Source organism: Stegostoma tigrinum, chromosome 2 (assembly GCF_030684315.1).
Source record: "Stegostoma tigrinum isolate sSteTig4 chromosome 2, sSteTig4.hap1, whole genome shotgun sequence".
In the NCBI taxonomy this organism is placed as follows: domain Eukaryota; kingdom Metazoa; phylum Chordata; class Chondrichthyes; order Orectolobiformes; family Stegostomatidae; genus Stegostoma; species Stegostoma tigrinum.
In genome coordinates, this window is record NC_081355.1 from 158100558 (window position 1) to 158119676 (window position 19119).

The following is a 19119-nucleotide window of genomic DNA, read 5'->3' on the forward strand; positions in this document are numbered from 1 at the left end:
GTTGTAAATTGATATCTGATCCATGGAAATCAGAGTAAATAGCTTTGGGATTTTTTTAAAAGTAGACAAAAGAAGCATGAGTGGGTGGAGTCAGGCTCACACAATTTTGTTTTCAGTTGTTGAAGTTGAAGTTTTGGAGTTGAAGCTGCGAAATACAGCCAACTCCCTCTGCTGCTGCAAAAACTTGAGTGCTCCCTCTGCTGCTAGATTCCTCCTGTTGATGTTCCTCCTCCTGGACTAGCAAGGAGATAACCTGGCTTCGCTGCCTCAGTACTGCTTTGTCTTCCTTGTTGATGCCTGCTAATGTGAAAATCACAGACATAACTGTAATCCTGGCTCCAGTTCAGGTGGCCTTTCTATGCAGCTTGCCAGTGGTTACTTCTCATGATGGCACTGCCATTACTTGAGAACTGCCATCCTCTCATTGGCCAGCAGCTGTCTGAGACAGGGCTTCCTGTTGACATGTTACCTCAAGCTGATTAAATATATGTAACTTAGCCATTGGGCGTGTGATCAGGCTTGAGAAGAAAGGAACCATGGTGTTACACTCAGCTCATAGAGATGACCAAAATGAAAACTTGTAAGAACGTGCACAAATGGAGGGAATTCTCCTCCTTCAGAGATGTATAATATGAATCAGTGTTCAGATCAGACTATCAGATTCCCTACATTGCAGATGCAGCCCATCAAGTCTGCATTGACCTTTCAAAGAGCATCCTGCCCATCTCCATAACTCTGCATTTCTAAGGTTTTGGAGTAGATTTGTAGCTCAGGTTGTGGGTGTTGAGGTTGGTCAGCTCGCTGAGCTAGTTTGTTGTTCCACAGACATTTCGTTACCTTGCTTGGTAACATCCTCAGTGCAGCCTCTGATGAAGCGTCGGTGTGTTTTCCCACCTGGTTTTTAAACTCTGGGGGCAGTTGCAATGGATTGCCTCACTTCCGGGTTTCCTCCATAGTGGAATGTATGTGGGGTCGAGTTCAATCTATTTATTAATAACCTGCTTTGTGAAGTGCCATGCTTCCAGGAATTCTCATGCTTGTCTCTACCTAGCCTGTCCCAGGATCTTGGTGTTGTCTCTGTCGAAGTTGTGGAACTCCTTGTCCATGTGGATTGAGATGAGTGAGTATTGGTCGTGTCTTTTTGTAGCCAGTTGGTGTTCATGTTCATATACATTCCACTATGGAGGAAACCCAGAAGTGAGGCAATCCATCGCAACGGACCCCAGAGTTTAAAAACCAGGTGGGAAAACACACCAATGCTTCATCAGAGGCTGCACTGAGGATGTTATCAAGCACGGTAACGAAACGCCTGCAGAATAACAAACCAGCTTGGTGAGCCAACAAGCCTCAAAACCCTGCATTTGCCATGGCTAACCTACTTAGCCTGCATATCCCTGGGACACCACAGGGCAATTTAGCATGGCCAATCCACCTAACCTGCACGTCTCTGGACTGTGGGAGGAAACCGGAGTACCCAGGGGAAACCCATACAGACTCGGGGAAGAACGTGCAAACTCTGCACCAGTCGCCCAAGGCTGGAATCAAACCTGGGTTTCTGGCACTAGATATATCCTGACGTTTTCAATGAATTACTACTGTTGGGGGGTCTGGAGGGAAGTGATGGAAAATTGAATGGATTTTACGTGTGATATGTGAATAGTCACTCAAAGTGATTCTAAAAGCTGTAGTTGGTGACTATGTAAATTATGCAAAAGAGAAAGCCTGTTCAATCATTATGCATATAATCAATTCTTATATATTTTTCAAAAGAAAAAAAAAACTCACATCTTCATCTTTTATTAATATATTGAATATCTTCTCCAACAGGAAGAAGGCATAGATGCCTCCAATAACAGCCAGTAGCTTCCAGCTGTGAGAGGCTGACGAGTGATCATGATTGTCCCCGTGAGTATGTAAGCCAAGAAACTGAAATAAAAGATACAAAAGGAATTATTGTTTGGATATTATATGGAGTTAAATTCTAAAACTTCCATCGAGCATTCTTGTTGAAACTAAGCCACCAACCATGCACCCACCACCACCAGCACCTTTCTTTATCTAAGCTTATCAACATATCATTTTATTTACATTTTCCTCTTATTGGCTTATTTAATTTCCCCTTAAATATTCCAATTTCCCACGGAGGAGAAGGTTCCTCTGAATTTCCTACTCGATTTAGAGTGTTGATGATAATATTAAGTCCATTAGGAAACAAATATCCTTGGTCTTCTGGTGCCTTTATTACATGGCAGCATAGAAGATAGAGAATATGCCATTCAGCCCTTTGAATCTGGTCTTTGTTTCAATATTGGTTATGGCTGATCATCTAATTCAGTACCCAATTGTCACTTTCGCCCCAGAACCTTTGATTCATTTAGCCACGAGAACTATATCCAGTTCCTTCTTTAAAACATTTAATGTTTTTGCCTCAACTGCTTTCTGTGGCAGAGAATTCCACAAACTCATCATTCTCTGGGTGAAGAATTTTCTCCCCATCTCAGTCCTAATTAGATTACCCAAAATTCTTAGACTTTGACCCCTGATTTTGAAGTCTCTGGGAACATCCTTTTGATGTTTACCCTGTCGAAACCTGTTAGAATTTTATAAGTGCCTATGAGACTCCTTCCTCATTCTTCTCATCTCCAGTGAATGTAGTCCTAGAAAATCCAGTCTTTCTTCAAACAACAGTCCTGCCACTTCATTAAATCAGTCTGATGAACCTCCATCACACTCTTTCCGTAGCCAGAATGATCTTCCTCAGATAAAGATACCAAACCTTTACGCAGTCTCCAGATATGTTCTCACCACAGCCACATACAATTGCAGCCAGACGTCCTATGACTGTACTCAAATCCTTTCCCTATGAAGCCCACCGTATGATTTACCCTCTTTAATCACCAGCTATACATGCATGCCTAGTTTCATTGACTGGTGTACCAGGATGTGCAGGTCTCATCGCACCTGTCTTTTTCCCAATCTGTCATTAAGATAATAATCTGCTTTCTTGTTTTTGCAACTAAAGTGGATAATTTCACATTTACCCACATCATATTTCATCTGTCATGCATTTGCCACTCTCTCAACTTGTCCGACTCACACTGAAGTATCTCTATATCCTTCCCACAGCTCACCCCACCAAGCTTTGTGTCTTCTGCACATCCAAAGAAATTACATTTAGTCCCCTCATCTAAATCGTTAATATATACTGTGAACATCTGGGGTCCAGCACTAGTAGTATCCCACTGCAGTACCCTCTAGTCACTGCCTGCAGCTTGGAAAAAGACCCATTCATTTCTATCTTTGATTCCTGTCTGCTAACTAACTCTCCATCCATATCAGTCAATTTTATATGATGTTCTGTTATGCCAATTGGATACAAAATTGGCTTGATAGTAGAAGACAGAGGGTGGTGGTGGACGACTGCTGTTTGGACTGGAGGCCTGTGACTGGTGGCGTGCCACAAGGATTGGTGCTGGGAATGCTTTTTGTCATTTATATAAATAATTCGAATGTGAACATAGGAGTTATGGTTAGTAAGTTTACAGATGATACCAAAGCAGGTGGTTTAGTGAACAGTGAAGAAGATGATCTCGAGTACCATGGGACCTTGATAAGATGGGCTAACTTTGAGCTGAGGAATGGCAGATACAGTTCAATTTAGATAAATGTGAGATGTTGCATTTTGTAAAGGCAAACCAATGCAGAACTTGTACATTAATGGTAGGACCCTATGAAATGCTGCCAAACAAAGAGATTGAGGAGTTCAGGTGCTTACTTCCTGAAAATGAAGTTGCAGGTAAATGGGGTGGTGAAGGCGGCTTTTGGGATGCTTACCTTCATTTGTCAGAACATTGAGTATTGGAGTTGGGATGTCATATAGTACCTGTGCAGGACATTGGTGAGGCTACTTTTGAAATATTGCATACAACTCTAGTCACCCTTTTGTAAGAAAAATGTTGTTAAACTTGAGAGGGTGCAGAAAAGATTTACAAGAATGTTGCTGGGACTGAGATAACAAGGTGTAAATCTGGACGAACACAGCAGGCCTAGCAGCATCAGAGGAGCAGGAAAGCTGATGTTTCGGACCTAGACCCTTATTCGGAATTTTCTGAAGAAGAGCAGAGACCCAAAATGTCAGCTTTCCTGCTCCTCTGATGCTGCTAGGCCTGCTGTGTTCATCCAGCTCTACACCTTGTTCTCTGTTGCTGGGACTAGAGGTTTGAGTTACGGGAGAGGCTGAATAGACTGTGGCTTGTTAACCTGAAGCATTGGAGGGATGACCTCAGAGGCTTATAAAATCTTTGGATAGTGTGAATAGCCAAGGTCTTTTCCCTGGGGTGGAGAAATCCAAAACTAGAGAGGATAGGTTTAAGGTGAGAGGGGAAAGGCCAAAAAGGACCTGATGGGTGAATTTTTCATGCAGAGAGTGGTGCATGCACGGAACGAGCTACCAAAGCAAGTGGGTGGAGACAGGTACAATTACAAACATTTAAAAGGCATCTGGAGGAGTACACGGATAGGAGGGGTATAGAAGAATATGGGCCAAATGCTGGCTATTGGGATGAAATCAGTTTAGGATATTAGGTCAGCATGAACAAGTTGAACCAGAAGGTCTGAGATAACAAAATGTGAGGCTGGATGAACACAGCAGGCCAAGCAGCATCTCAGGAGCACAAAAGCTGACGTTTCGGGCCTAGACCCTTCATCAGAGAGGGGGATGGGGTGAGGGTTCTGGAATAAATAGGGAGAGAGGGGGAGGCGGACCGAAGATGGAGAGAAAAGAAGATAGGTGGAGAGAGTATGGGTGGGGAGGTAGGGAGGGGATAGGTCAGTCCAGGGAAGACGGACAGGTCAAGGAGGTGGGATGCGGTTAGTAGGTAGATGGGGGTGCAGCTAGGGGTGGGAGGGAGGGATGGGTGAGAGGGAGAACAGGTTAGGGAGGCAGAGACAGGTTGGACTGGTTTTGGGATGCAGTGGGTGGGGGGGGGAAGAGCTGGGCTGGTTGTGTGGTGCAGTGGGGGGAGGGGACGAACTGGGCTGGTTTAGGGATGCGGTGGAGGAAGGGGAGATTTTGAAACTGGGAAGTCCACATTGATACCATTCGGCTGCAGGGTTCCCAGGCGGAATATGAGTTGCTGTTCCTGCAACCTTTGGGTGGCATCATTGTGGCAGTGCAGGAGGCCCATGATGGACATATCATCTAAAGAATGGGAGGGGGAGTGGAAATGGTTTGCGACTGGGAGGTGCAGTAGTTGGTTGCGAACTGAGCGGAGGTGTTCTGCAAAGCGGTCTCCAAGCCTCCGCTTGGTTTCCCCAGAACCAGAAGGTCTGTCTCTCTGCAGTATAATTCTATGATACCCTTTGATTTCTTTATTGATTAAAAATCTGTCTCTCTCAGCCTTGAATATACTTAACAACTGTCTCTAAAGCTCTCGGTGGTTTAAAAAAAAATCTACAGATTCACAACCTTGTGAGGGAGAATATTCCTCCTCATCTTTGTTTTAAATGGATGACCACTTACTCTGAGCTGTCTGGTGCTATACTCTTCCACAAGGGGAAACAACCTTTCTGCATCTATCCTGATAAGTCCCCTATGCATCTTATAGGTTTCAATAAATTTGCATCTCATTCTTCTAACTTCGATAAGTACTAACTTCTCAATGTCTCCTCAATCCCCAGGATCAACCTGGTGAACCTTCTCTGGTGCCTCCAATGCTAGTATATTTTTGCTTAGGTAAGAGGCTGTCTGCTTCTGTATGTAATATGACAGAGCGTCTGAATGTTAAATATCAGCACACAAATGGCATCCAAAATTGTAGCAACTGAAAATTTTACAAAGGAATGCCTAGTATTTTTAATAACTTATATGCAGAACAATTTACTATTTCCTTCAACTCAATAAGTTACACAATTTAAATTAAAGCATTTTTTTGTTTGTGGTGTGGAAATATTATGAAACAAGTGTGCTTACCGAAGGTATGAGATGTAACACAGCGTCACCAGTTAATGAGCCCACAGCCAAACTTATGAAGAATTGTATAATATGCTGATATGCAGTGGTACAAGACGTAAAAAGCAGAATCACAATCCCCAACACAGCACAAAGACTTACAACTAATGTTGCGATTGATCCATATATATATTCTGGGGAAAAAAAGGAGGCATTTTAACAATGCAGTAACTGATTTACAAAAATTAAACATTTGGACCTAAATTTTCAGAAAGCCTGACAGTATTTCTGCCTTGATTAAAACAGAGGTGGAAACCCAGATCTTGAAGCTCCAACCCAACATGACCCTCACCATTGTACAAGAGTGGGTGGGAACAAATTGATTGGGCTGTAATTTGCACATCTTATGGTTTATGGAGGTAAGTACATATATTGAAATACAGCTGCCTCAGGCTTTTGTGATTTTCATGAGAGGGATGTCTAAAACATGACTTGTCTACATTACACCTGGTGGGAGGAGACAGATGTCCTTTTATAACTTGTTTTGGGATACCTTTGACGGTGGTCACGTCCTTTGGAAGAGGTTAGTTGCTCTTTGGGTCAGTTAAAAGTGGACGTGAAGGTGTTTTTAAAAATGCACGAACTATTTGGAACGGTCATGATAGCTGTCAGGGGGACTATCACAATACCTGTCAAGAGAACTATCATTCTGTTATGTACTTTCACTTCCAACTCTTAAGTATCTGAAATAAACTGTTTAGTCTTAAATAAATCAGTGCTTTCCATTTCTGCTCTGACATTAGCTAACATAACTTTGAGGGTTAGCATTAATAAGTGGCTGTTGCATGGCTCATTTCACAACCGTTCATTATCACGACGAGATGCTTAGCAAATAACAATTTGATTAACTGTTCTAAGTGTATATAAACTCTTTGAAAGTGGGGCAGTGAATTTAAATGTTTGGTAAGGTCTCAAAGGAAGTTGTGAAATATAGTTTTATCAATAAGTGTGTTTTTTTTAGCCTATGAATGAATTAATAGACTCTTAAGACCTTTATTTGATCACAGCATGAGTATTGATGTCTGCCCAAGGTGTAGATATTTTCTAAACAACCTGCTCAGAGAGGTTATTACACATCTCTGGAGCAGGTGGGACTTGAATCCAGGCAGTCTTGTTCAGAGTGCCTGCGCCACAGGAGCCATTAACTGTACATGACAGATACTGAGTATGTTGGTATTGTATGTGTAACGGCCGGCTGTAGTAGATTAGGTTAGCAGGAATTGACTCTAAATTGGCACAGTGCTAGGAAGGGTCATGAGGGTTGTTGAAGTGCATAAGTTGGCACATGAACTTTAAAGGGTAACAAGTGGGTAGAGGTTGGCATGGAGGGTATGAAGGATCATTTTATATGGGTATAATTTGAGAGGGAAGATATTAGGGGTCTTAGGAAAGATATTAGGGGTCTTAGGATGTATAGAAAGGCATGGGTTGACAGGGCAGGGCAGGGAGAGCATCTGAGAGGTGTTATGGACTTGGAAGGCAGTCCTGTTGGGCCTGGCAGTGAACCCAGAGGGATTCCACATCATTGATGTAGTTTTTTTTAAAGTTTCTTCAGCCTACTTGTTAGGTTGTAGGTTCCCTGCCCTCCTTACAACAGTTACCATTTATAGTGCATTATGAGGCTGCTGAGCTGCCAGATCTGTGATTTAGTCAGCCACACTTAGGAACAAACAATTGTCCTAAACAAAATGAAATCTATATGGCAACTTATACATGAGTAGCTGTCCATATAATCGAATGGGTAGTCCCCACTAGTCAGCTGTATGGTGTTGCTGGCACATATTTCAGGCTACTGTCATGATTACAACTGTCTTTTTTGGAAAAAGTTATGCTATTTGTCTCATCGAAATGATGCACCCCTTCAGTACGGCTCCGGGATATCAGCCTAGACTGCTGACCTAGGTCTCTGAAGTGGGACTGCCATGTACTACCTCTGAATCAGAGGTTAGAGAGTTACCACAGAGCTGCTGAAACCAAACAATTCAGACATTCAGTAAGTTTTGAATACTCGTATTATAAAAAGCTACAAATACCCATGACATTGCTACGGAATCTTACTTTCTGCAGTGGTCAGCTGAAATTCATTATTATCTGTGTCTTGGTGATTTCTGGTGCAGGCTTGACTCACGAGTTGCTGGATTAATGCAGGACTCAGCTGAACAAAATCATCACGAGAAATCATGGCATCAATTGGAATGTGATAGATGGTCATTATTTCAATGGAGCTGAAGCATTTCTGCAAACAAAGCACCAGGGAAAATAAAACCAAAGAGTATAGCAGTTAGTTAATGCTCTAACATGTCAGTCCTCATTCTAAGTTGAGTTTACAGGCTTATTTGCATGAGACAGCGACCAGCAAGGAGAGAATTTTATTCAGGACGGGTGCATACCATAAAAATATGGAAGTAGGTCATTCAGCCTCTTGAATAAAAGCCAAATACTGAAGATGCTGAGAATCTGAAACAAGCACAGAGAATGCTGGAGAAGTGCAGCATTTCCAGAGAGAAACATAATTAACATTTCAAGTCCAGAATGACACTGTTTCCCTCCACAGATGATGCCAGACCTGCTGCGTTTCTCCAACATTCTGTGCTTGTTTCAGCCCCTTGAGCCTGTCCTGTCATTCAGTTAGATCAGTGATGATCTGTACCATAACTCCATCTGACCAGTTTGCTCCCATAACTCTTAATACAGCGGCTGGTAATAAGTATATAAATCTCAGCTTTAACATTTTCAATTGGCCTCCAGCATCAACGTATTTTTGGAGGAGATTTTCTTGGTATCATTCCTGAAAGGCTGAGTTGAATCTTCAGGTTGAATCATAACAATTTTGGCTACTGTGCACGCTACATGGCAGCAGACCCAGCGACAACTTGGTTAATATCAGTGGTATTGGGATACTGCCTTTAAGAGGTGATTGATTTATTGTCCATATAAAGGCTTCACTTGTTGGTGGGATGGGGATCTGATCACAGGCCTTCTCAACTTTGGCCAACTGCTAGCCAAGGGGGTTCAGGTATGCTACAGTCCAATCTAAATAATTGCTCTTCTCATTTCCAAGTACACCACGTTTGAGGGCGAAAGATTCTGCTCATCGTCGCTCATTTGGGACTGCATTACAGACTGACTTGGTTTGTATGACACGATTTATTGACATTTAGGAAGTGCTAGTTGAACTCATAAGACCGTAAGACATAGGAGCAGACATTAGGCCATTCAAGCCTGCTCTGTAATTCAATCATGGCTGATAAGTTCCTCAACCCCATTCTCCCATTTTCTCCCCATAACCCTTGTTCCCCTTGACAATCAATAATCTATCCATCTCGGTCTTGAATATACTCAATGACCTGGCCTCCAAACTTCTGTCACACTGAATTCCATAGATTCACCGCTGTCTGGCTGAAGAAGCTTCTCCTTATCTCCGTTCTAAAAGGTCTTCCCTTTTCTCTAAGGCTGTGCCCTCGGGACATAGTCTCTCCTACCAATGGAAGCATCTTCCCAACATCCATTCTGAGATAAGGAGGAACTTCTTCAGCCAGAGAGCGGTGAATCTATGGAATTCACTGCCATAGACAGCTGTGGAGGCCAGGTCATTGAGTGTATTTAAGACTGAGATAGATAGGTTCTTGATTTTCAAGGGGATCAAGGGTTATGGGGAGAAAGCGGGAGAATGGGGTTGAGGAACTTATCAGCCATGACCGAATGGGGGAGCAGACTCGATGGGCCGAATGGCCTAATTTCTGCTCCTGTGTCTTATGGTCTTATTCTGTAAGTTTCAGTTAGATCCCCCCCACCTCACCCTTCTAAACTCCATCGAGTATAGACCCAGAATCCTCAAACATTGTTCATATGTTAAGCTTTTCATTCCCGGGACCATTCTCATGAATCTCTCCTGAACTTGCTCCAGGGCCAGCACATCCTTTCTGAGATATGGGACCCAAAAATTGCACACAATACTCTAAATGTGACCTGACCAGAGCCTTATAGAGCCTCAGAAGTACGTATTGCTTTTATGTTCAACTCCTGTCACAATAAATGCCAACATTGCATTTGCCTTCCTAACTACTCACTCAACCCACAAGTTTACCTTAAGAGAACACTGGACTAGAACTCCCAAGTCTCTTTACACTTTAGACTTCTGAATTTTCTCCCCATGTGGACATTGTCCATGCTTTTATTCTTCTTACTAAAGTGCATGACCTCATACTTTCCCACATTGTACTCCATCTGCCACTTCTTTATCCACTCTCCTAACCTGTCCAAATCCTTCTGCAGCTTCCCCAATTCCTCAATACAACCCGTCCCTCCACCTATCTTTGTATCATCTACAAACTTAGCCAGAATGTCCTCAGTTCCTTCATCTAGATCATTAATGTATAAAGTGAAAAGTGGTCCCAACACTGACACTTGTGGAACACCACTTATCACCAGATACCATCCTGGCAAAACAAAGTGTGGAGCTGGGTGAACACAGCAGGCCAAGCAGCATCTCAGGAGCACAAAAGCTGATGTTTCCGGCCTAGACCCTTCTCCGGCATCTACAGTTCCCATTATCTCTGATCACAATTTTAACCTCACTGCAAAGCCTCTTCCAAGGGATGCCTAACCTGAAGAAGTTACCCTCCTCCCTCCGGACCAACCTCAGAAACCTCTCTGATGAAGGGTCAAGGCCCGAAATGATAGCTTTTGTGCTCCTGAGATGCTGCTTGGCCTGCTGTGTTCATCCAGCTTCACACTTTGTTATCTTGGATTCTCCAGCATCTGCAGTTCCCATTATCTCTCTCTCACTGTCCTGAGAAAGACCCTTTTATCTCCACTCTCTGCCATTTGCCAGACAGCCAATCTTTTATCCATGCTCATATGTTGCCTCTAACTCATTATCATGCTGGAAACACAGTAGTATCATCAGTTGTAAAGGAAAAGATGGGTTAATATTTTGGAAGCAGAATATTAGGCTACATTGGAAAGGTTAGCCTGATTTTCTATTTTCAGATACTAATCGATTTGACATACAATTTTGTTTAGCATTTCTGAATTCCAAGATTTGTGGGGTTTTTTTGAGGAGCTTCAGTATATTTACCGCACTGTAAATGGCCCCAACACTTTTGCATCTGCAGTTAGATCATAATTTTGCCAGAAACATTTTGTTTCTGAACTGCTAATTAAGTCCAAAAATCTGTCTTACAACATTCTGCTGCCTTCTGGTGGTCATGTGTTAGTTCATCTTTCACAGATTGATGACTCAGGCCAAACCCTTCATATAATGTGATAAAGTTTGATACTATCTACATTGTAAATCATTTTAATGCCCCTTAAATCTAAGGGCGTCAAGTTTCTTTTAGTGCCTACAAATCGAATGAAACACAGATAACATGGTGTGAAGCTGGATGAACACAGCAGGCTAAGCAGCATCAGAGGAGGAGGAAACGTCAAACTTTCCTCCTCCTCTGATGCTGCTTGGCTTGCTGTGTTCATCCAGCTTCACAACGTGTTATCTCAGATTCTCCAGCATCGGCAGTTCCTACTATCTCTAAGAATGAAACACAATTCTTTTGGATGTGAATTTGCTCGCTGAGCTGGAAGGTTAGTTTTCAGACGTTTCGTCACCATTCTAGGTAACGTCATCAGTGAGCCTCCGACGAAGCGCTGGTGTTATGTCCCGCTTTCTATTTATCTGGTTAGGTTTCCTTGGGTTGGTGATGTCATTTCCTGTTCTTTTTCTCAGGGGATGCTAGATTGGCTCCAAATCAATGTGTTTGTTGATGGAGTTCCGGTTGGAATGCCATGCTTCTAGGAATTCTCATGCGTGTCTCTGTTTGGCTTGTTGATATTCATGTATCCTGGTGGCTAGCTTTCTGCCAGTTTGTCCAATGTAGTGTTTGTCACAGTTCTTGCAAGGTATTTTGTAGATGACGTCCATTTTGTTTGTTGTCTGTAACTTAAAAGACCCGACTCCTAGTGGCTGACGTCATCTACAGGAACGCTCCCCTGAGGCTAATCAATGTGTACGCCCCAGCGGTACGGAGTGAGCAGTCGGCCGTCCTGCAGCGGCTTCCACCCCTGCTAGCTACGTCCAGGCCGGTCATCCTAGGCAGAGACTTCAACTGCAACATCGAAGCAGATGGAAGATCCGGTGTGGGGACAGCGGGTGGGGGGAGTCAACTGGACGTCACGTTCAGATGCCTGATGGGCACGGTGAAGGACGCCAAGCTGCTCAACGTCTTCAGCACCCCTGCAGACGGAGCGCAGCGGAGGTACATCTGTTCGCGGCCAGACGGGTCTATTCGCTCAAGGATAGACTTCCTGTTTGTGTCATGGGCGTTCTCGGTCAGGTCCACCGGCGTCGAGCCGGTGTTCTTCTCTGACCACTGCCTCCTGCTGGCCGACTGTCACTTACAGGACGACCCGCCAGCCGGCAAGGGGACGTGGAAGCTCAACACGATTCTGTTGACCCCAGAGAACGTTGAGGAGCTTAAGAGGGAGTACGCCGGTTGGAGAACCATGAAACCCTTCTTTGAGTCTCCAGGCGACTGGTGAGAGACAGTGAAGGAGAACATCAAGAGGTTCTTTGTCCTCAAGGGTGTTCGGAAGGCGAGAGAGAGGCAGGGAAAGCTGTCACGACTCCAGAAAAGGGAGCAGAACCTGCTCCTTCTGCAGTTGATGGGAATCGATGTCACGGAGGACCTCCGCGAGGTGAGGGGCCAGCAGGCCTCGCTCTTCGCCACGGAGGCATCCCAGGATAATCTTCCGGTCCAGGGTCCACTCCGTGGAGCAGGACGAGACGTGCTCGTGTTTCTTCTTTCAGAAAGTGCACAAACAGAGCTCTGTGCTTAGCCGGCTGAAGGAGGACGACGGCTCGGTGACATCATCTCGGCCCGACCTTTTGAGGATCAGCAGATCCTTCTATGCCGGACTGTACAACACGAAGCCCACGGACAGCACGGCCTCCGAGTCGTTCCTGTCGTCTATCACGGAGGTCTTAGACGACGGCACGAGGGAGTGGCTGGACCGGCCGATATCCCTGGACAAGCTGACCAGAGCCCTCAAGTCCTTGGAAAGGAATAGGACTCCCGGAAGCGACGGCTTACCGGTCGAGCTGTATTCCGCTCTGTGGGACCTGGTCGGCCAGGACTTGCTGGAGGTGTACGATAGTGCGCTTCGGTCAGGGGAAATGTGCAAGTCCATGAGGAAGGGCATCATCACCCTCATTTACAAGAGGAAGGGGGAGAGGGAAGAAATTAAGAATTGGCGTCCCATTTCACTATTGAACGTGGACTACAAAATCCTGGCCAAGATCATAGCCAACTGTATCAGGTCTGTCCTGGAGTCGGTGATTCACCCTGACCAAACCTGTGCTGTGCCAGGCAGGAAAATCGCTGAGAGCCTCGCGCTCATCAGGGATACGATCGCCTATGTACAGGACAGGCAGGTGGACACCTGCCTCGTCAGCCTGGACCAGGAGAAGGCCTTCGACAGGGTCTCTCATGCTTACATGAGGGACGTCCTCACCAAATTGGGGTTCGGGGAGGGCATCCGCAATTGGATCTGGCTGCTCTACACCAACATCGTTAGTGCAGTCTCAATCAACGGGTGGGAATCGGACAGTTTTCCTGTTAGATCTGGAGTCAGGCAGGGCTGCCCACTCTCTCCTGCCTTGTTCGGGTGCTGTGTGGAGCCCTTTGCCGCATCCATCAGGAAGGACATGAGCCTGAAGGGCGTGACTATCCCAGGCAGCGGAGGCCTTCAGGTCAAGACCTCCCTGTACATGGACGATGTCGCCGTCTTCTGCACCGATCGTCGGTCGGTGAGTAGGATGTTGGACATCTGCGGCCAGTTTGAACTGGCCTCGGGTGCCAAAGTCAATAGGGTTAAGAGAGAGGTCATGTTCTTCGGGAACTGGGACGACCGATCCTCCATCCCCTTCACCGTTAGGACAGACTACCTGAAGGTACTGGGTGTTTAGTTCGGTGGAGCTGGGGCATGCACTAAGACTTGGGAGGAGCATATTACCAAACTGAAGCAGAAGCTGGGCAGGTGGACGCTCCATGCTCCCCCTCCATCGCGGGTTGTCAGGTGCGAGGGGCTTTCGGTACTGTTGTATGTGGCGCAGGCCTCGCCTATTCCCTGGACCTGCGCCGCTGCAGTCTCCCGGGCCATCTTCCATTTCATTTGGGGGTCGAGGATGGACCGGGTCCACAGGGACACCATGTACAAAGACCTGGAAAATGGGGGAAAGGGCGTACCGAACGCCACCCTCGCCCTGGCGGCTACCTTTGTGTGCGGCTGCATCAAGCTGTGCATAGATCCTCAGTACGCAAACACCAAGTGTCACTACTTACTGAGGTTCTACCTGTCCCCGGTGTTGCGAAGGATGAGCCTGACCTCGTTGCCGCGGAACGCTCCGAGTAGTTGGACCGTCCCGTACCTTCGTGGAGAAATTTTTGAAAGGAAACACCTTTGACCACAAGGCCGTCGGGCAATGGTCAGCACGTAGTATCCTCGAGACCTTTCGGGAAAAGGAGAGGGTGGATCCCGTCGTGTCGCTCCCCACGCAGACTGCCAAAGTCGTTTGGCAGAATGCCTCATCGCCAGAACTTTTAAACAAGCACAAGGACATTGCTTGGCTGGCGGTGAGAGGGGCTCTGCCAGTGAGATCCTTTATGCATGCCCGGAATCTCTGCGCCACTGCACGCTGCCCTCGAGCTGGCTGCGGGGGGGGGGGACGAGACTGTCGATCACCTCCTTCTGGAGTGTGCCTATGCGCAGGAGGCCTGTAGGGGGATGCAGTGGTATTTGTCGAGGTTCATCCCGAGCAGCTCCGTGACGCGGGACTCCGTGCTGTACGGGCTGCTTCCCGGGACGCACACCGAGACCAACATCAACTGCGCCTGGAGGACCATCAATGCGGTGAAAGATGCTCTTTGGTCTGCCCGCAACTTGCTGGTCTGCCAGCTGAAAGAACTGACCCCAACTGAATGTTGTAGACTGGCGCACTCCAAGGTCCAGGACTACGTGCTGAGGGACGCGCTAAAGCTTGGGGCAGCCGCCGCCAAGGCGCGGTGGGGAAAGACCATGGTATGAAATCCCTCGTCCAGAATAGAAGAAAGGGCCCTATCTGGTAACTGGGCCCAGCTGGCACCTTCCCCAACTGGTCAGGGGGCCAACTGGGACTGTGCGGGGTGACGACTGCCGGGGTATTTTATTTGCTTTGTTTTTTTTCTTCTTTGTTTGTTTTCCTTTAGTTGGTGTACATACCCCCTGGGTAACCCGGAGCAGCTTGCATGACTGGGTAGGTGTATAAATGTTTTATTTTTTGTACTTCTTATGAATAAAGTATATTTTTTCAAATAAAAAAAAGGTGGCAAAACGTCTGAAAACTAACCTTCCAGCTCAGCGAGCAAATTCACATCCAGAACCTCAACCTGGGCTACAAATCTTCTCAAAATTCGCTAACACAATTCTTTTTTCCTCTTCCAGCAGTTTTAGAATCTACGCTTTATTTTGTTGCTCATATCCGCTCGGGAGGTCTGCTCACTTTACAACAATCAGAATGCTTGCAATCTGATACCGTGATGTGTTGCTAGACTAAGATAACCAAGTGTGAAGCTGAATGAACACAGCAGGCCAAGCAGCATCTCAGGACCACAAAATCTGACGTTTCGGGCCTAGACCCTTCATCAGAGAGCTAGACTGGTGTGTTCTTGTAAAGCCTGGATGCATGAAACTTCAACAAAAGCCATCAAAACCTTTGTTGAGGTAAAGCTTATAAACTGTCTGAAGAAACGTTTAAGTATTGCTGCTAAGTAATAGATTTAGAGGTTGGTAAATGGGGGCAGGAGGAACTCATGTAGTAGTTGTTGAAATCACTCCCAAGCCTTTTGGTTATTATAAACTATTATAAAGGATGTATCCAGGATTTCTAGTTCTTAGATTTTTAACTTTGAGTTTCAGCAGCAGTTGCTATTGGAGTCTCAACAGGGTTGGAAGCTACAGTAAAGGTCTCCTTGATGCTACCCTCTGAGTTTCTACTTGATTTTTATTTGCTCTCCCTCTGTCTCACATGCAACGCAGCAGCAATCAGATTTCTGAATTTCCCTTTTTGCCAAGTTGTGTGTTTATGGAATGTTACTATGTTGGAGTAATAGTTACTGTGTCTTTTATACTGTTAACTTTTCCAACAGAGTTGTTATTGTAAGTTCCTCTTTCTTTTGTTGTATTTTATAGTGTTTAAATAAATTGTTTTGCTTAATGTTGGGTAGTTTGACCAGGCACATTGCATCTGGAGTGTGGCACTTCATATTTGCCCTTAAAATAAGAAAAGTTAGGATCTAGGCTACCTTCTTAAAATATTTTGAGAAAGTCTGGCCTGATCCATAACAATAATAATTCTGAACTCTCGTCATCACGTTTTTGAAAGCTTATCGGACTTATTATATTTATTGAACATCCCTTTACCTGCAAACAGTCTACTCCAATCAACCGTTGAAAGTTCTTGTCTCATACTATTAAAATTTGCCTTACTCCAATTAACTTCTAAGGTCTGGAATCACATGTGGGCCAGACCAGTAAGAAAGGCTGTTACCTTCGCTAAAGGACATTTGTGAACCAGCTGGATTTTTCCTGACAATTGACAATGGACTCGTGGTCATCATTAGACTCTTAATTTCAGATTTTTGACTTATTGAATTCAAACACCACCATCTGGATCCCAGAAACATTCCCAGGCTCCCTGGATTAACAGTCCAATGATAGTACCACTAGGCCATCATCTCTCCAATAAATAGTGTGAAAATACTGAGTCCTGAACTCAGCCTAGGGACATAGGCAATTGAAGCACCATTAACTATTGCTCTGGCTTAGATCTTGTACCTCAGCTTACGTTGGATATTGAAACTGGAATTTTCCTGAACCACTGTTCCATGCACTCAGTGCATAACTTAAGGGCAACCAATTGAGTCCAATATGTAGCAATGTAGAATCATCCTACTGAATCTTTAAACAGCTAAGTCTAGGTTTCCTGACAGACCTGTAGCAGTGAAGTAAAGAAAATGGCTTAAAGTAGTGGGGAGGTGATGGCCTCGTGGTATTATCACTGGACAGTTACTCAGGCACCCAGTTTACATTCTGGGGACCCGGATTTGAATCGTGCCATGGCAGATAGCAGAATTTGAATTCAATAAAATATCTGGAATTAAGAATCTAATGATGTCCATGAATCCATTGTCAATTGTCGGAAAACCCCATCTGGCTCACCAATGTCCGTCAGGGAAAGAAACTGCCATCCTTACCTGGTCTGGCCTACATGTGACTCCAGACTCACAGCAATGTGATTGACTCTGGATTGCCCTCTAGGCAATAAATACTGCCTAGCCAGTGATGTTCTCATCCTATTAATGAATAAAGGAAAAAAAAGTGTGGTATTACTGTGTTCCACCCATTGGCAGTTATGTTGGCTTCCTCCTCCAGACCTGTGGTTATCAGCTGTCTGAGTTGGTGTTCATTCTTGTGATTTTCTTCATGGTCCTCATCTCCATGGTCTTGTTCATGACCATGAGCCATGGAATCATTTTTATGATTAACCAGACCAATTTCATGCATCACCTTTTCAAGTTCTGTAATGGAAGAAAGAACGATTTGTGTTCATATAGTGTCTTTCATATCACCAAAAGCTTCCAAGCCCAATTCAGTTTTAAACATAAGCAGAAGAACATAATGCAGAATTTCCTCTGTCTGACATGACAAGAATGATGGTGAACAAGGAAAAAGTCCAAAAATCATGTTCTCAACAAAGAAAAACTTTCCCAATCAACTCCTCATATTTTAGATGGTGAGTTGAGAACCTTGACAGAGGGTAGTGAAGAGGTTGATTTCTACACACTTACATCTCATTAATTGTTCAACTCATCCATTACACTTTCAAACTTCCTCCTCTCAACTGAGAAACTTGACGAAACGAAACAAAAACTTGACTGGTAAAACAGAACATGTACCTAGCATCATCGACATCAGTGCCCATTACAGACTGTGGAATGCCTGAGCCAGCTATCTAGTTTCCCTTTATATAGAACATAGAACAGTAGAGCTCAATACAGGATCTTCAGCCTACGATGTTGTGCTGACCTATTATCCTATAAAGATCAATCTACCCTGCATACCCTACATTTTAAAACCCTCCATGTGCCTATCCAAGAGTCGCTTCCAAGTCTCTGACTCCACTGCCCATGCTGGCACCGCATTCCACATACCCTCCTCTCTGTGTGAAGAACTTACCTCCAACATCTCCCCTATACCTTCCTCCAATCACCTTCAAATTATGTCCCCTTGTAATAATCGTTTCCCCCCAGGGAAAAGTCTCTGACTATCCACTCTGTCTATGCCTCTCATCATCTTGTAAACCTCTATCAAACCACCTCTCATCGTTCCTCACTCCAGTGAAAAAAAGCCCTAGCTTTGTCAACCTTTCTTCATAAGACCTGCCCTCCAATCCAGGCTGCATCCTGGTAAATCTCCTCTGCACTGTCTTTAAAGCTTCCACACCTTCCTGTAATGAGACGACCAGAACTGAACACAATATTCCAAGGGTGGTCTAACCAGAGTTTTATCCTGTTGCAGCATAACCTCACAGCTCTTAAACTCAATTCCCCTTCCAGTGAAAGCCAACACACCATACGCCTTCTTTACAACCCTATCAACTTGGGTAGCAACTTTGAGGGATCCATGGCCATGGACCCCAAGATCCCTCTGTTCCTCCACACTGCCGAGTATCCTGCCATTAACCCTGTATTCTGCATTCAAATTCAACCTTCCAAAATGAATCACTTCACACTTTTCTAGGTTGAATTCCATCTGCCACTTCTTTGCCCAGCTCCGTATCCTGTCAATGTCCCATTGCAACCTACAACAGCCACAACTCCAACAACTTTCGTGTCATCAGCAAACTTACTAACCCACCCTTCCACTTCCTCATCCAAGTCACTTAAATGGGACTACTTCTTCTGCATAAGGTACCTTCAGTGGCATGCTCTTCCTGGATCCTTCATGCACACAATGCAGCCTTAGCAAAGCACCAGTCTCACAACATTATCATGGCTGCTCCTGAATAAACTCAG

General features: G+C 44.9%; 1 protein-coding gene across 3 annotated transcripts in view; it reads right to left on the reverse strand.

The window, feature by feature from the left end:
- LOC125448839 (zinc transporter ZIP4) overlaps nt 1-19119 on the reverse strand; it is a 63810-nt gene that overhangs the window by 22674 nt on the left and 22017 nt on the right. For all 3 annotated transcript variants that reach the window (XM_048524414.2, XM_048524415.2, XM_048524418.2), the window contains 4 exons: nt 17435-17622; nt 8069-8246; nt 5972-6144; nt 1786-1926 (listed from right to left, as the gene is read on the reverse strand). In XM_048524414.2, the coding sequence (XP_048380371.2) occupies nt 1786-1926; nt 5972-6144; nt 8069-8246; nt 17435-17622 (680 nt within the window). The remainder of the gene's footprint in view (nt 1-1785; nt 1927-5971; nt 6145-8068; nt 8247-17434; nt 17623-19119) is intronic.